We start from the raw sequence: 18,223 nt of genomic DNA, 5'->3' as shown, positions 1-18,223 counted from the left end.
ATAAATGTCAAAAATGAGTGGACAAACCCTTGCAGTGAAAGATTAAAATCTTTGTTAGGATTCATTAAACGTGTAGGCTAATAACACACATTTCACAAATGTTGGTAATAGATGGTCTTCCTTTGTGCAAACGTGTTTTCTGTTATCACTGTCTCCTGAGCCAAGCATAAGGCTCAGAGAGAGAGAGAAACTGCCCCTTCTATTTTAGCCCAAGACCCAACAATGCTTAACAGTCTGGCCAGGAGATTGTAAAGTCTGCAAGGGTGTCTGCATGGTAATTCCATAAAACAGAACTTGAAAGGTTTTGGGTAGTGATGAGTCTTGGTCAAGGAGTTAGCAGCATTTCAATGAGACAGTAATTCATATAGATTACAACAAAACACATACTTCCTTACATTCATCACTTTCAGAAAATAAGAATGGAGTTATCTTAATTTTTAATGCAAACTGGGAACTTGCAGTTCCCATTAGAGCTAACAGGTTCCTCACTCTTCCTGATAGCATGTTTAAAAATAAACTCCTCAACTCTCTTGTCTAAGCAACATTAATCATGCTTGATCTTAACCACCTGTCATCAATTGCCTTTCATGAATTATGAGGTAAACAAAAAAGAATGGGATGCTTTCAAACTGCTGTTACAGACATCCACTTTCCCCATCTCCTCTTTGACTACAAGGGAGTAATATTGATGAATATCACAATGTGAGATACGACTTGCTAACAATATTTGCCCATATTTTATATCAAGAATCTACTAGTATTTAAATATCTCATTTCAAAGTATACAAAACTTTGTACAGGTCAGATGTATTCTGTACAGATCTCAGACATATTTCGCAGACATGGAATAGCTGAAGAAAATAACATTAACAGGCCAAACCCCCAAAACATTGGCAAGTATAATGATGCACAAAATGCCAAAAATTTCTTATCTCATTTCAGAATCTACTCATATGCCAGATTGCATCTGGATTCTTGATTTTTTTTCCAACTCCTGTACCTTCAGAAGATATACAAAGAAGGCTCTTACATAATTCAGTGGTTTTTATAGCAAACTAAAACTGTGCGGAAGAGATTAAACGTTGGAAGCTATTTTTAACCAAACTAATGGTATCAGTTTCACTAATATCATAAGCTGCAGGTGTATCCTAAGGTAAAATGTAAGACGATGGAAGAGCCACTGACTACAGAAAAATAGCAGTTCCAAATTACATTAAATTAGGCAATTCTGCCCAACACTCCCCCTGGTGGTTTTGCCCACGGAGATGAGCATGAAGTCCCACAAACGCAAAATCCTCCAGCCTAACGACAAAACGTCCCGTTAATAGGATTAAGTACCTCTCATCAGATAAGTAGAACATGGCAAAATCCCTGACACTCCCAGAAATTAGATCAGAGCACAGCCCAGCCCCTTCCTGACGCAGGGAGCAATTTTGCAGAAGAGGTGTTTCAGTATTAATGGTAAATATACCGGGTTTTTTACTTTTCTTTGGTAAAGGGTTTTTGTATTTCTTTGCAAAGTTACTTGGTCTTTTGCTATAAATGTAAAGGTACGATATGCAAGTAACTATAGAAGTGAATCCAGGCTATAAACAAATCCAGGCTTTTAATTTACATATGCACTTGTGGCTGATAATTGCAACTCCAGTAAGGCTATATTGGCTAACAAGAAGGCACTTAAATACTGTGTTCATTTAATCAAATGAGAACTATGAAGTGCAGTTGCATGATTTCTAAAAAATAAACTTTTCTCCTCTGCTTTTAGGAGGGAAATAAAGCAAATGACATTTCTTTCCCTTATTTTGTTAGAATTTCTTTCAGCTGCTGATCTGTTTGTTTACAAAACTGATCTAATTGCCAATTTCTTGGCACACCTATTATTACATCTCAAATAATAAGTCTTGTTTTGAAGGACAATGAAAGGAATCGCATGTTTGGACACAAGGAAGGAAATAACATTCCAGAAATTTCCCTTTTTAAAATTGACAATACTGTTTAGCATGGATGTATTTATGCTATAAACTAAGGACACACTGTGAAATCAGTAACTAGTGCTTTTTACAAGTTAGAAGAGGGACAGACTGAGCTGCATAAGCTTTTGGGTTTATATATGTATGTCCTGATTCTGTTAACCACTGTGCAAACCCAGTGGAATTCATCTAATTAATCTAAATAGATAATTACAAATGAGGTCAAGCTTCTTACTCATGTGTTTTCACTAAGAGTAGCATTTAGATGCATGCTATAAATCTTAGAAACCATAGTTAAAGACAAAAATAATGGGAACTTGTATAACACTTAGCAAACATTGCATGTAGGCATTTGAACATCATAACAATGTTTACATTTAACTGCACTGACCTGCTTTTTTAATAGAAAGAACATGAAGTCCTCTTGGATATTTATAATATATATGCTATGGCTGAATGGTCATCAATGTGCCCCAACAAAGCAGGAGGAAATGAATCTCCGGGAAAACCTGAAGCGTACGTATGCTTTTCTTTCTGGGGTGTGCTGGAGGGCCCTGGGCCCCAGTTGGCTAGTGCATTTTGACTTCCACACTCACTGGCATCAAGACGTTCCACTTTCATGCATGGAGCTTAGAAACCATAATAAAGCTGACTGCGTGCACCCCCCCCACACACACACAATGGGGACATAAGAACAAGCAGGATGAGAAAGTAAAGGGATTAACAGATAAGCAGCCCCTTGCAAAAAAAAAAAAAAGTATTTACAGGACATGTATAGGTTATTTGGTTCCTCATAGATCATTAGAATACAAACTGAACTCAAAATTCAACAGATTTTGAACTATTTTGTTTGTTTAAATAATCTTTGAAAATGTTCACAATTATACACTTTGCTGAAAGGTGGCTTTTACAAATAATTTAAATAAAACTACTTAATTTAGAAAATAGCAGTTATTCTGCATATACACATCTCTAAGCATGGCTTTATTTTGTTGATAGAAACTCCAAGAGGATCAGCCACTAAATATTTTTTTGTTTCAGTCTATATTAGTCATATTTCTGTAACAAACAAACAAAAAAAGTTAGGTGTGAGGAAGAAAGATATAAAGGAAGAAATTACTGACATGTGCTTTTGGCATTCTCAAGGTGATGGGATTTTTACTTGTTTTATATAGCTCCAGTGATATTCAGGGTATTTCCACAAAGGGAACAAATACAGATAAAGGATAGGCAATCATGCATAGCTTCAAGGTGCAACATGTGGGCCAGCTCAAGCTTTCACCAAAAATGATCATTACTTCACCAGAAGTCTAGAAAACAGGTTGAAGGCACCTGTAATCCACATTTTCAAGATGTAAAGGGAAGCTATCACAGGCTGCTATCAGATCAAAGATAAATATATAGATTATGTCATTAGAAAACTGATGGGTAATCCTTGGAGATATCCAAAATCCAGGATGAGGTTTTGGAGCAACTAGAGACATGTGCTCTAGTTGATGCTGCTTTAAGCAGGGGGGCTGGACTCAATGACCTCCAAAGCTGCCTCCCAGCCTCAACTGTTCTGGGATTCAGTAATCAGCAGTGGCACAGTCAAATATACAGCTTGAGTTACATGCAGCTGATCCTTGCGAAGGCTCTGGGCCACATTCTTATCTGATGGAAAATGTCTTGGCTCAGTGTTGTTCAGCATTCACTATCTCAAGATTTGGCTCTGCCACTGTAGGGAAACAGAGCTGTTTCATTCTTCTTCGTCAGCAGTGCATGACAATTTGCAATAGTGTTAAAATCTGATTAAGTCACTGTATAATTTGGCTTTTTTTAGAATTATCTGAAGTTGGAGAGAAGTATGTAGATGAAGAGGTAAAGAAAGCTTTGATTGGTATTAAGCAGATGAAAATTATGATGGAAAGAAATGAAGATAAGCACATAGATCTGATGAAAACCTTGAAGAAGAGCAGTGAAGAAAAACAGGTAATATAAGTGCATCTGGGGGTTTTTTTTGTTTGTGTTTTTGTTAGCTTGCAGCTATTTTTAATCAAAGGTGAGGCAGATTGTACAAGGATTTAGCCTCAGTCCTGGAAGTAGTACAGCATGCCATTGTGCTCAGGCCAATAAGCAACACAGATGAGATCCCTTTTTCTCTCCCCTTTTCTGGAGAGAATGTACATCACATTGTATGTACACTTTAAGCAGCATACGTCTCTTATGTGATCATAGGGTTGATAGAAAATCTGCTTCTGCCCCTTTGTCTTACTATCAGAAGAAAATCGCACTCACTGCTCATTTCTAAAAATGCACCACTTCACTGAATTCACCCCAAGGCAACTGCAGGCAACTGTGCGACAGTGTTTTGTGTGGAAGGTTCAGGAGCTCTGCCTATCATGTCTCTGAGTACCTGAGGTCAAAAGATGTTTCCCAGCTTGCTTGGCAAACTTCAGACCTCGAGGAAAAAAATCAAAGCCACAAATGATAACATGCTCTAGAAAAAGTACAGTGAATCAGGGAAATTTCCAATGTTGTAGTGCAATGCCTAGGCTCAGAGCCGTGTGCTCAGATGATCTGAATAAACAGAGATTACCGTATAGTAAAAAAAATACAAAGATCCTAGCTTTTGGTTTCAATGAAGTTGAAGGAAAATTCCCTCTTGGCCTGACACCTGATAGTTAGTTTAAACTATTTGTATTAGCAAGCCAAAAAGTACCTGACAGCTTTCTAGCATCTTTAGGAACACCACTGCACTCTCACAATCAACACTCTTGTTCGCTCTTACTTGATGATATCATTTATACAGAGCTTACATTGACAGTGAGAGTTCATAAAACACTGAATAAATGTATTAGAAAGATCAGAAAATAACTAAACATAGATTACAAAGATCGCAGTTGCTGTCTCCATCAAGCATATTCTGATAGAAGTTTTCTTTTCTGTGAGCCTCTTCCCTACTGAAATGCTGCCAAAATGAATAAGCCCAACCAATTAAACGTTTCTTTCATACTTAGGAACAACTTGGAACACTGTTTGGAAACCTAAACTATTAAAATATGTTGCAATTGCAGAGAGAAATTAATGATGTGCAATCTACTTCAATAGGAAGAAATTTTCTGTCTTTCCATTGCCAAATCTATTCCAAAAATGCTGTTTCTGATCTGCTCAGCTTTGTTCTCCACCTGATGAAGAAGGATCCAATAAATAGAAGCAGCATTGTAAAATGCATCTTGTTTCCCTTCATTATGGAAGGAGTGCCTCACACAAGAGCAGGAAGAAAATCCCTCGCTACAGTCTTGTGATTAGTATACTCCCAAACAGCAGAAATGCTATACTTTCATATATTTCTGCATTACAGAAATACTTTATGTATGGCAAAGACCCAGCCTCATGGAATATTAATCCCTTAAAGAATAGAGAAAGGCACTGTTAGTAGAACAGATGAATACTGTTCAGATTACATGAAAAAAATACAAGTTGAGCACACGACCACGTGGGAGGTTGAATTCTTCTTGCACAGAAAGATGTGTGGCTTTTTTCATTACATTAAAGCTCCTAGTAGACTGTAGAGATCCATTTGTTTCTGTAGGCTGTGCCTCCTGAGAGAACAACATCGGAAAAATCCTATAAGAAAAAGGTTTTCAATTTTCAATTCCCTCCATATGTGACTGCAGCTGAGAAGACAACTTACCCTAATGGTTAGGCATTAGCAAAAAAAAGGACGCCAAAATAGTCAAAATGAGTGATCAACACTGGGATAAGTACTTGGAACACTAATCTGAAAATTACCCTCAACTGAATCTTTCTCTTACTTAGCAAGCCTTGCGACTTATGGATGAAGTAAAGGCAAGATTGGAAGAAGAAGAAAGACAATGTCAAGTAGCCTTGAAAAATTTATGGGATGAATGTGAATCTTGTTTAGAAAGCACCTGCATGAGATATTACACAACTTGCAAGCGTGGTGTGTCAACCTTTAAAAGAAAGGTAGGAAGAAACTTTGTATCCAGAGAATACTTTTGAATTCACCTAAGAGTTTTAGATACAGCACATTTTCTTTTCTCAATACCTAAATCTGTAGTTGTATCAGGTTACTAATATTAATTTGATTTGGAGGGTATCGAAATGCGAAGTTATATGACAGGGATTATATGTGATTATATTCATTGGACGTTGAGCCAAAATTAGTTCAGTTGCACCCCGGCGAGATTCCATGGACACTGATTATTCCCCTGACTCCAACCGACTCATTACAGATATGCAATGTTTCCTCACAGTAGGACTTGCATTAGGATAGTCAATAACTATTTGTAAAAACCACCACATAGATTCTTTATGGTCCATCTGAAAATTGACCAAGATAAAAGTGTAGATATAGTTAGCAAAATTCCATCGGGAAAAAAAAAATCTCCTACTTATACAACATCATTCTTTCCTATACTTATTTTAAATCAACTCTTGAAGTAACAAAATAGCTTTAAAATGCTTAACTATTTTTTTTTCATAAAGGAACCTGTCATTAAAGGAGATTCCCTTACTTCTACCAGAAATAAAATATGCTTTCCTGGCTGGTAAATTATTATTACTACAAGACTTAATAAAATTGTAATCACTTTTTTTCTTTTTGTTTGGGCACATGCTTTAAGTGTAGCTTAACAAACAATACTGCAATTACTGCTACTGAAATGGTAGCCAGATTACCTAGCTTTCACACCCAGTGTGTTGAAAAATATAATAACTTAAACATTAAACATACTGTGTTTCAGACAAGCTTTGGAGCAGAAGTGTATAACATTTGTGTATATTCTTAAACTAATTCAGGTTAAAATGTGGGAGATATTAAATTTAAGACTACTGGTGAAACTTTTAGCCTTTTAGATACCACTCACAGATACCTCAAATGTATCTCTTGGACTTTCAAGAGGTCGTGGATGCTGAAATTATTGCAGTAAAAGTTATATACCACTTTGTCACTGTCTTTGACCCTCTTGGTAACTTCCTCAGTGAGCTATATGCCTTATTTGAAGCATTCAAAGTAAGAAAAATGTGATATGACCTAAATAATTAAAACAAAAAAAGGACAAAGAGGATGGCTGTGGGTGAGGACACACAGGCAGAGGGGGCAACACTGGCTTAGGCTGGTCCTGCAGTGGCGTTTCACAGTTCACCTTCCCTCTGAGCTGCACTAGCGGTCAGATCGAGATGATGATGTGATTTATTTTTTTTTAAATGTATGTGTATATCTGTCTATATCTATCTATAAGAATATCTGTCTATATCTATGTGTATGTGTTTAGCAGGGTGCTTCTTGATGCTTACCTGTTTCCTAATGCCATGGAATGTGGCTCCAAAAAACACTCCATCGGCTCAGGGAAAAGTACTGTCTTAAAGCAGAGCGGGGAACCAGTGGCTGAGACCAGTGACTGAGGAACTGGGAACCCTGTATAGCAGAGTTGACACTCGGATTCTTCCATCATCAAACCATGGACTGACAGTCACTGCTCTCTTGATTTTGCTGGGTTTCAGTTTGCAGAAGGACGTAAGGACTTGCCCATTGGCGAGAGTGGGCAGGCTTTTTACAAATCATGGCAAGAACAATCACCTTCTGTTCCCTACACTGCACATAAGTACACAGAAATGCATCTCGCATCTTTCCAAGATAAAGTCCAAATTGTTTGTTGGAAGAAATCCGAATGCCGACACTTTGAGCCTCCACACATTAAAGGGCAACTGGTAACCTTTTTACTCCAGATCTGATTTGGAGTAAAATTAATGCTAATGATTTAGATTGAATGTACTTCCCCTCCTTAGGGTCTAGTGTCTTAAATTACTTCAGAGAATATGCTGTGTTTGCAGTTATTAAGAGGTAATTGTTTCTACGAGTGTTTGAAAAAGAAAAATTAGAGCCTGAGAGATGACAAACTGGTAACTTGTCAGGCAGCTCATCTGTCTCCTTCTCATACACAGGTTGAAGATTTTTTGAGCAAAATACCTCCCCTCATTTTCACTTTTCATGAGGATCAAGGAAAAGACATCCAGTTTAATGAAAAGTCTGAGAAAGAAGATACCCAGCTAGTAAAAATGGAAGATTTATTTAGCCAACTATTATCAGATGTGGGCTCAATATTTGACAGAAGTTTCATTTTTTTCAAGCACATGCAAAAAGAATTTGACCAGTCTTTTCAGACGTATTTCATGTCTGATCTGGACTTGAATGAGTCCCCCAGCATGGCAGCTTTACCTGAGGACACCACCAGAAATGACAGCTCACAAAAAGGCTGGGCTATGCCTGGCTTTTTACAGATAGTTTTTGATTTCAGTAGGACCGTGTTTGAAGGTGTCAGTGAGGTGATTACCGATGTATTTGATGAATACAGAGACTATCGAAGAGATTTGCCAGAACAAACCAAAGGCAAGTGTTAGAAAATGAAAACCAACTGCACTGTCAATGACATTTTGGGATTGCTAAACTATGGTTAATGATTCAGCTTCCATTATTTTAGTGTGAGATACTGTAAGGAAGCTCTGGAGGTTTTCTTGGTTAAAGAGACATGGGGCAAAGATAACTTTTATCAGTTAAATGAACAAGTCACCTAGAAATCTCAGAGAAATATTGCAGGGAGACTTGTGGATCCTACACAGCCTGATTTTCATGGCACTTCTCAAACTATTTGCAGGAGTTCCTCAGGAGCCCTTGCATTCATGACAGATGCAGGTTTTCATAAGGCTGACTGACACATTTAATCTCAGCATTTGTCAGGATATGATTTGTATCATCTCTTATTGACAGGTCACCAATTCTAAAAAATTAGAGTAATACCACGAGATGTCAAGACATATCCCTGCCCTTGCCAAATGATGTTAAGTTCAGCTTGACAGCTGCAAGTTCCAGTTTACTGCAGCAATGTAATGTGCCAATCAAATACCAGTCAAATAAAGACCCGCCATCAGGTTTTTCAGTGACCAGAAAATTCTGGGCATACCACTGGTGATAACTTTCAGTGAAGGGAAAGAAACATGGCCAAGTTTTAGAGTACAAATAAGCTTTATATTTTACTCGTGAAAAAGTAGAGCAAGCATCATTTAAATACGTGCTGGTGCCTGTCTAGAAGGAGATCGCAGTGAGCACACGCCATAACCCTGAGTGGCAGGTGACATAACCATTATATGATCATCAGGAAACACAAAGTTAAGTGATTCTTCAACAGAGTTTCAAAATTTTTTTTCTGTATCAGGAGCCATGTCACCTCAGAAATAAGTTTTGGTACTGTGCACTCATCTAGCTGTATGTGATTATGAAACATCTTGACTTCTAAGGGTCAAAAAGATCTTACCAGAACGCAGATGTTGTAGAAACAAATAATGTGTAATAATATTAGTAATTTTTGGTTATTAGTGGGGAATACACTACAATGTCTTTGTTAAGGAATATACTACAGTGGCATGAATTCTTTGAAAGAACTCAGACTAGGTAATGAATGTGTATTTATCAAAATTCTAAGCTTAATGGCAGTCTAAAAATACTACGACTTCATTGCAGATCCTGACAGAAGTGGCATGTTCTCAAAAATTGTGCCAGGGCACCAGAGACCTCAGTGCAGGCAGCTTCGGGAGAACTCCTCTGGATGCCCACAGTTTCATGAGAGATGTCAGAAATGTCAAGACAATCTTTTGCATGGTAAAGAGCTATTTTTCTCGTTTTTCTTCTGTAATGCGTTGATTCCTGGTTTGTAGATTTTGAGTTTTCTGTCATTTTCTACTGCACTGTCTTCATATTTTTGGAATTAATATTCAATCACTGAGTTATTACTGTAACTACAGGTACAATCACCATTCCTCAATCCAGATGATTTCTATTAGCTTTCCCCACTGTCTCCACAGAGTGTCACTATAACTCAGTTATTAACATACCGCTGGTGGTCCAAAGAGAAGTTCCACAGTCTGTAACAAAACACCGATATATTTTGTTAGAGCTGACCATCCTGCAAAGACACAAGATGTCAGTCAGCAATCGATCCTGCCTGGGTGCAGCAGTGCTGAGCAGAAAGTGAGGAGAAGCTCAAACTCCTGACACTTGCTTCTCCCGCTGACAACCAGGTGTAACATCACACAACACTCAGCTCCTCACAAGGAAAGCAAGAGCTTGTAACTATTCTTTGTTGAACGATGTTAGCAAACAGGGCTGACAAAAAGGGGATTTCATGTCAGTAAGTAAGGAGGTGGCAGAGCCCTGGTATGTGCCCTTCATGGGCACCTGAAAAAAATTCAGACTGCATCATCTAGAACTCCCACTGCAGCATAACACATCTGTATTTCTATAAATTTTTAGGTCTTAAAAGCCAGAAAACATGCTTAAACTCAAATGTCTTCAGAATATCTCCAGTGTGGCAAATATTACTGATACACTGACATATTTTGAAAAGAATATCAGACCACTTAAAATATTTTTTTATCTACACCCATGTATTACAGATACCAGTTTGTATCTGTAATTACTTTATTATCAGCCTGAAGGTGTCCCTTGACAATATTATTGCACAGAAAACAAATTGAATTTTTCTGGAGTAAATTTTGTATAGGTTTAATAAAATGTTCTTGTTTAATATCCATATTCCAGTAAAAAAAGCCACAGGAATCTTCAGTTCTAAGTTCATTGAAGATGATGTCTAGTTATCGTTAGATAAATATTAGGTCTTAAAATTCAACAGGAATACTAACATACATTACAGGCTTTCTTTTAATAACCTGTGACATAAAATCATAGAATAGTTTGGTTGGGTAGGGACCTTTACAGGTCATCTACTCTGAGCCCCCTGCAATGAGCAGGAACATACTTATCTAGATCAGGTTGCTCAGAGCCCCATCCAATCTGACCTTGAATGTTTCCAGGGATGGGACATCTATCACCTCTCTAGGCAATTTGTTTCCATGTTTTACCACCCTCATTGTAAAAAACGCCTTCTTTATATCTAGTCTGAAAACACCCTCTTTCAGTTTAAAGTCATTACCCCTTGTCCTCAGGCCCTGATAAGAAGTTTGTCCTTATTCAGGTACTGAAGGCCACAAATTTTCTTCAAAGGCCACAGTAAGTCTCCCTAGAATCTTCTCTTCTCTAAGATGAATAACCCCAAATCTCTCAGTCTCTCTTCTTAAGAGAGGTGCTCCAGCCCTCTGATCATCTTTGTTTCCCTCCTCTGGACTCACTCCAACAGGTCCATATCTTTCTGTGCTGAGGACTCCAAACCCACATGCACTACTCCAGGGGTCTCATGGGAGTGATCTGCTGACCATGATTCTTTTGATGCAGCCCAGGATACAGTTGGGTTTCTGGGAAGAAGCGTGCATTGCTGGCTCATGTCTAGCCTCTCATCCACCAGCACCTCCAAGTCCTTCTTGGCAGGGCTGCTCTCAATCTCCTCATCCCCCAGTCTGCGTTGATACTGGGGGTTGCATCAAGCCAGTTGCGGCACTTGGTCGTGTTGAACCTCATGAGGCTCCCACAGGCCCACTTCTCCAGCTCCTCCAGGTCCCTCGGGATGGCATGCGTCCTTCAGGCATGTCAACAGCACCATTCAGCTTGGTGTCATCCGTAAACTTGCTGAGGGTGCACTTGATCCCACTGTCGATGTCATTTATGAAGACACTAAACAGTACTGGTCCCAACATGGGCCCCCAAGGGACATCACTAGTCACTGATCTCTATCTGGACATTGTGCTGTTGACCATTCCCCTCTGGATCTGACCAACCAGACAATTCTTCATCCACCAAACAGTCCACCCATCAAATACATCTTTCTCCAATTTAGGGAGAAGAATATTGTGGGGGACCACGTAAAAGGCTTTACAGAAGTCCAGATAAATGACATCTCTAACCCTTTCCTTGTACACTGATGTAGTCACTCCATCATAGGAGGCCACCAGGTTGGCCATGCAGGACTTGCACTTAGTGAAGTTGTGCTGGCTGTCCCAAATCACTTCCCTGTTCTCCATGTGCCTTAGCAGAGCTTCTAGGAGAATCTCTCCTATGATCTTCCCAGGCACAGAGGTGAGGCTGACAGGGTGGCAGTCCCCAGGGTACTCCTTACTACCCTTTTTTAAAATAGTGCAATATTTCCCTTTTGCAAGCCTCTAGAGACTTCACCTGTCTGCCATGACTTCTCAAATATCATGGAGAGTGGTTTGGCTACTACATCAGTCAATTCCCTCAGGACTCATCAAGTCCAACAGACCTACACACATATATTCAGGTTCCTCATGTGGTTTCAAAACCGATCTTCTCTTCCAGAGGGAGGAACTTTGCTCCCCCAGTCCCTGCCTTGCAGTTTATATACCTGGGATAGATTGACAATGGAATACGAGCAATTAAAAGAAAACCATAATGTGTAAGGAGATTATGATGTTGCTGTATGCAAAATCTACCAAATCTATTTAGCATAAGAGAAAATCTATAGCCATTAAATACAATATAAACCTTAAATTACTTGGTAAGTCATTGTAATATAATAAATGGGATAATTAATCCTTTAAGTCATTGTGAGCCTAAACTAAATCTACCAAAAGAGGTAAGCAAGAATTATTCTTTTTTTCAGTATTATTTAAAGACCAACCCAAACCATGCCCCTTTGCTAGACTTTTTTACAGTTTTCATTACTTCAGATAAAAGAGACAAAGTACAAAACATAATACTGTATTTTCTAACAGATTGCCCAAACGTTCCTGAGCTGCACATAAAATTTGATGAAGCCTTTAAGCTGGTTAACCTCTCAGGGGAGCAGTATGAGCAGATTCTCCAGGTGGTTCGGCATCACACAGAAGACACTTCCTACTTGTTGACCAAAATGAAAGAAAGATTTGGGTGGGTGTCTGAGTTATCCAATATGACCATCGGACCAGAAAGCATTTTCAATATAGTTAAGGTAAGGGTTGTCTTCTGAAGGGAGTTATTGCTGCTTTTGACCTGCACTTTGTTCATATTTACGTTATTGGGGGTTTGGGATGTTTGTACATGTGTGATGTCTGGTTGTACAACACAACATTCCTATTCATCTTGAATTTGTGTACGCTCGATAATCCTTTGATGAGCTGAAACTCCTGAGGTTAGAAACTATTTTCTTCTAAATCCTTTCAGCCTGATGCATGGCTGACAGGCTAACCTGAATCACTGTCTGATAAGAGTAAATTGACACTAGCAGCTTTGACTGGCCTCAGATTACCTTCACAGATAAATTGCACTGCACCAGTCAGTAACACATCTTTATTGGATCAATGAATATCTAGCTGTCTATGTTTGTACCTATATATTCCAAAGTTCAAAGAAGGCAAATGTTAGACAGATTCTTGCAGTGGAAGCTGCATATGTTTGACAGCATCTGTCAATATTCCAATAAGTACATCATGATTAATTGTATCTCACACACCAGAATACATCCAAGGTAAATTCAATTTTCCTGGGCAAGGGACGAATTCTCCTTTCCTGCTCAGAAATACAATGTACTACTATTACAACAAAAACTATACAAAATGATGGTGCAAACCACAAAAAATAAAGCACAAAATAGGTACAAGGGGACAGGCACACTTTCACAACTCAGTCTGAGCTATCTGTTTGAGGAAAATAAAGCTACAGAACTAAGTCTGGTTTAGAAAAACACAAAGGAATACATAACTTCAACCACACAAAAGTTGTACTGAAATTAGTGGGACAATTTACAAGTTTTCATTAGGAGAAGTTCTTTATAGATGGAGTTCATGGTATAAATATTAACATGTAGTGCTTTAATACGGTCTTGCATTGCCATGTCAGCTCTTTCCACCACCTACAATAAGCTTTGGCATTAATTCAGACACCCACTGTCTTTTCAGAAGAAAGCAATTTAAAGAAAGCAGAGAGGTCTAAATTATTCCTCTATTTAATTTTCCCTTATTAAAGACAGTGGGCACAGTAGGTATAAACAAAACTGAAAGTACTCAGTAGTTTGTAGTGTCTAAAGTACTGATTTCTTCTAGGTGGTACCTGGGGATCCCTCCAGTAAAAATGAAACTGTGGTAGATGTGAATATTCTGACTTCTCCTACTTTCACCATTAAAGTTCCTCCCAATTTAGACCCAGAGAGTGCTGAATTCATTGAATATGTAGCTGGGAAAGCACTGCAACTGTATAAGCAGAATTTCTAAGTGGTAAGTTCATTCTTTGTCCTTTCATGGAAAACAAAATTCTTCCTAACAGGTGTTTACATTGCAATAAACTTCACTTGGAACAGAATTCGGTCATGGTATATACAAGACTGCCTCCTCAGAAACAACATATTGATTAAGACAAACAGAAGTGTTATGGAAAACAGAAACAAACACTCAATGTTCTAGCCTGCAAATACAGACACAATGATATTAAATTATTTGACTTATTTAACTGTGAAACCCTCGATCTTTAAGTAACATCTGGGATGAGGTAACGTGATGATAAACATTTCTTTAGAAAAGAATTGCTTCACAACCACAGTCCACTGTCTTGGCATCAAAAACCATGTCTTTGTGTTTATTCATCATGAACGAACTGGAATTGCCACTCTTCATTATGCTTTTATTTTCAGTGGTGTTTAAGAGCATGCTTGTATTATTTTTCATGATAAAGGACTGCAAAGTGAGAACCACCACCAGGACTTGAAAGATCTGTCTTATCATAACGTTTCTCCATTAGCAGCACTCTGCTCAGATTAACAGTGTAAACAGAATCTGCAGTTCAACTTGCAGGAACATTCACAGAAAGATCCTTCTCACAGGCTTCTAACCATTTTTGTAGAAGTCTCCCTCCATGTTTAAGGGATTTCCAGATGAGGAAGGAAGAACCAGTCAGGTAGGCAGGCAGGGATTAAAAAATGCTACATATTCTCTAACCCAACGGGGAATCTCCAGGAAAGATGGGGTGGGTTTAGGTGGCATCATGCTGCTGTGCAGCTTGTAAGCCACCCTTCCCTAGGTTTCCCTTCCCAGGGGGCCCTGGGATGCACAGGTTTAGTGACCTCTTACAAGTGGTTTTACCAGGGGACAGAGCTGCAAGATGCATGAGACCTTTAGGCAAATCACTACGTGTTCCCCCCAGTCATCTGAATAGGACTAGATTTGGACACAGCTCCTTTTTAGGTCATTGGGTGTCTGATATCCTCAACTCAGTGACTGAAGCATGACCTGAACACACAGAGAAGTCCGAGGAGGCATGTAAAAAGCATTCGACGCTAACAAAGTAGATGAAGAAAATGTCAGTATTTTGTATTAACTCTGGTTATTCTTTTGAGGTTAGACATAAAATTTTTAAACAGATGAAAGAAATCATTTCCACCAGAGAGGCTGAGGTGGGCTGCAGAATTTGGGCATAATATAATAAGCCTCACTACGAACTTTGTTTAGGTAAATATTGGTGAAATGAGGAGTATATTATATTTAAAATACAAACATTTCTAATATTTACAAACACATCAAATAAAATGTTCAAACAGTTTCTGCACAAACTTTCTTCAAAATTCCCTGTAATTGATATGCACTTATTGATATACTCTTTCAGATCATGGAATACTAATCTTCAAGGCCTAGTAATGAGAATAATTATTTCCTTAGTCTGATTATGATTTTTAGCCTGAATTTCAGTCTGATTTTTCTGTGCAACATATCTTGTGTAGCTATTTCATACCTGAGAAAAATAAGTGGCATTGATTTCCAAATCACACTACCATTTTACATTCAGTTTGCACAAGATTACACATTCACATGAAAATGTGATGATAAAAAAAAAGAGTTAAAAGTCTACAAGAAAAAGGAAAGATCTATAAGACTGAAAAAAGAGGGAAAAAAAACATTTCTCTTTGGGTTTTATGTCATTTATGTTTCTATAGTAGGACACTGACACATTCCACATATACTAATTTTTCTAACATATTTTTCTCAATCCAAAACCAAAATGTATAATTTCTTTTTTTTTTTTTCTCCTAGGAAAGAAGATGTGTGAAATCTTTCTTCCTTGACCACTATGGTTGAAATACCCCTATGCTCAACATACAGCTAATTGTTAAATTACTATGGTTAAAATAGTTGCATATAAATAAAATTTTGCTTAGTAAATACTGTGACATATAAGCTATCAACCAAAGACTGTAGAAATCTTTTAAACCAAAACCAAAACAAATCCATTTTAATATTCATTTATTTAAATAAAATGTTATTTATGTTGTAAATTAGGTAATCTTTGATAACAAACTATGGCTCTGGTTATCCAAATATTTAAGAAAATAATCAGCTGTAAGCATACAAGTAATTTCTATCTGCATGCTTGAATTCAAGCACATTCTTAATCATTTTCAAGATTGGTCCCTACAGATGTTGCACATTCAGCTAAGTTTGAATCAACCAGATTTCCATATGAATGTAGCATATTATTTTGTGATGAAAATGTTCCATTTCTTCTTTCAGTTGCTTTTGATGTTTATTGTGTACATTAAATGACTTTTCTGAATATGCAGTACTAAGGTTTCTGCCTTTGGCATTTCTTACTTGTAGTTTGCCTCCGGAGTTTATTTTTTAATTAACTAACAGCCTTTATCAGTAAAGAAGTTCATTTTTTCCAAAATTACACACATTAGCTTTCAATGGTATTTGTAAATTATAATAAAGGTTAAGAACTGATATATCACTCAGCTAGAAGCAGAGCTCTAGGTGATTTAGTTTCATTTGCTGTGCTCAGTATTTCTAAGCATTGTTTGCACACAGATATATGCACCATTTTCAACTGTATCCCTGCTAAATAAATCGTATTAATTTCAAAGTGTACAAAACCATCTATATTAAATATGAATATAGAAAAATATCCACACCCTAGTTATACTTTATGTTTTTCTTTAATTCTATACATACAAGTAAGTATACAAATTTATACAAGAAAAAGGCCATTTAATTGTTTTAAATTGTGGGAAAGATGATTTTCTGCCTGCTGCAAGGAAAAGTAGCATTTTCTAATCCACAGTCCTCTGTTCTCCCTAACTTCCATCTTCTATACCTGAATTACAGGCTCCTAATCATGAGAGATTAGCAGTCATAACTCCTGTAATCATACCAGTGGTCAGAAAGCCAGGCTTTATCTGAGAGATAAGTGACTCTTACAAAATGCTTGACTTCTAAGAGATACTAAAAAAGAAATATTCAGAGAAGAGTTAGTTTGTTCTGACTAGCAGAGATTATACCTAGAAAATTTTCAGAGGACACCACATTGGGAACAGTTGCAATCAAACACAAGTCAGGAGGCAAAATGACACTGAGACACAGGAGAAGCTGAGATCAACAAGATGAGAATAAAAGTGAGTGCTGAGTACTCTCCTCAGTGAGAAAGCAAATGTGTCAGTACAATACGCAGCAGAAAGCTGATGATAAGGTATGGCATGAAAGGATCTTGGTTTCAAAGAATCACAGAATCAATAAGGTGGGAAAAACCTCTGAGATCATCGAGTCCAGCCATGACCAAACACCACCATGCCAACTAGACCATGGTCATGTACAGTCTTTCCTTAAATACCATCTCTCTGGGAAGTCCTTTCCAAAGTCTAATCAGCCTTTCTGTGAAGAAATTCTTCCTGATATCCAACCTAACCTCCCACGGCACAACTTAAAACTATGCCCTCTTGCCCTAGTTGCCTGAGAGAAGAGGCTGACCCCCACCTTGATACAACCTCCTTTCAGGTAGCTGTAGAATGATAAGGTCACTCCTGAGCCTCCTCCAGGCTAAATAACACTGGCTCTCTCAGTTGCTCCTTGTAGGACTTGTGCTTGAGACCCTTCACCAGCTTCATTACCCTTATCTGCACTCACTCCAGCACCTCAATGTCCTTCAGAAGCTCAAGTCAAGGTAATACTGCTGCAATGTGGAAGACGAGCTGTGCCTGGGGCATGGCACTGCAGGGGCACCACACCAAAGACACAGGAGGCTGGCACCAGGTTGCACCCAAGGCTTTAGTGGTTTGGGATATCCCTCCAGCTGGGGGGATCCAATGCCAAATGTCTGTGGCCTGCCAAGCCCAGTCGAAGGCTTTGGTCTTGTTTAGCTCTGAAACGGAATGCCTGAGGCTGCAGAGAGAGGAAGGTAGATGAAAAATGCCAACAGCACATTCCAGCACACAATGAGCCCAGAGAGCAGATACTTTGCCACCGGGGCAGGTCTAAGTAAAGTCACAGAATCACAGAATCAATTAGGTTGGAAAAGACCTCTGAGATCATCGAGTGCAACCCATGAC

General features: G+C 38.3%; 1 protein-coding gene across 1 annotated transcript; it reads left to right on the top strand.

Annotated features, from left to right (window-relative positions):
• The first annotated feature begins 1,361 nt into the window (after positions 1-1,361).
• Positions 1,362-17,005, top strand: CLUL1 (clusterin like 1). The gene is made up of 9 exons (XM_051775659.1): positions 1,362-1,461; positions 2,377-2,486; positions 3,793-3,941; positions 5,772-5,939; positions 7,920-8,370; positions 9,493-9,630; positions 12,654-12,868; positions 13,959-14,129; positions 15,936-17,005. The coding sequence occupies exons 2-8, from the start codon at positions 2,384-2,386 to the stop codon at positions 14,124-14,126; spliced, it is 1,392 nt and encodes a 463-aa protein (XP_051631619.1). The 5' UTR covers positions 1,362-1,461; positions 2,377-2,383; the 3' UTR covers positions 14,127-14,129; positions 15,936-17,005.
• The last annotated feature ends 1,218 nt before the right edge of the window (positions 17,006-18,223 follow it).

Source organism: Manacus candei, unplaced genomic scaffold (assembly GCF_025592945.1).
Source record: "Manacus candei isolate 608988 ecotype Guabito, Panama unplaced genomic scaffold, ASM2559294v1 h1tg000008l, whole genome shotgun sequence".
Lineage (NCBI taxonomy): Eukaryota > Metazoa > Chordata > Aves > Passeriformes > Pipridae > Manacus > Manacus candei.
Note: the sequence above shows the minus strand (reverse complement) of the source record. Positions and strands in the feature narration are given on the sequence as shown.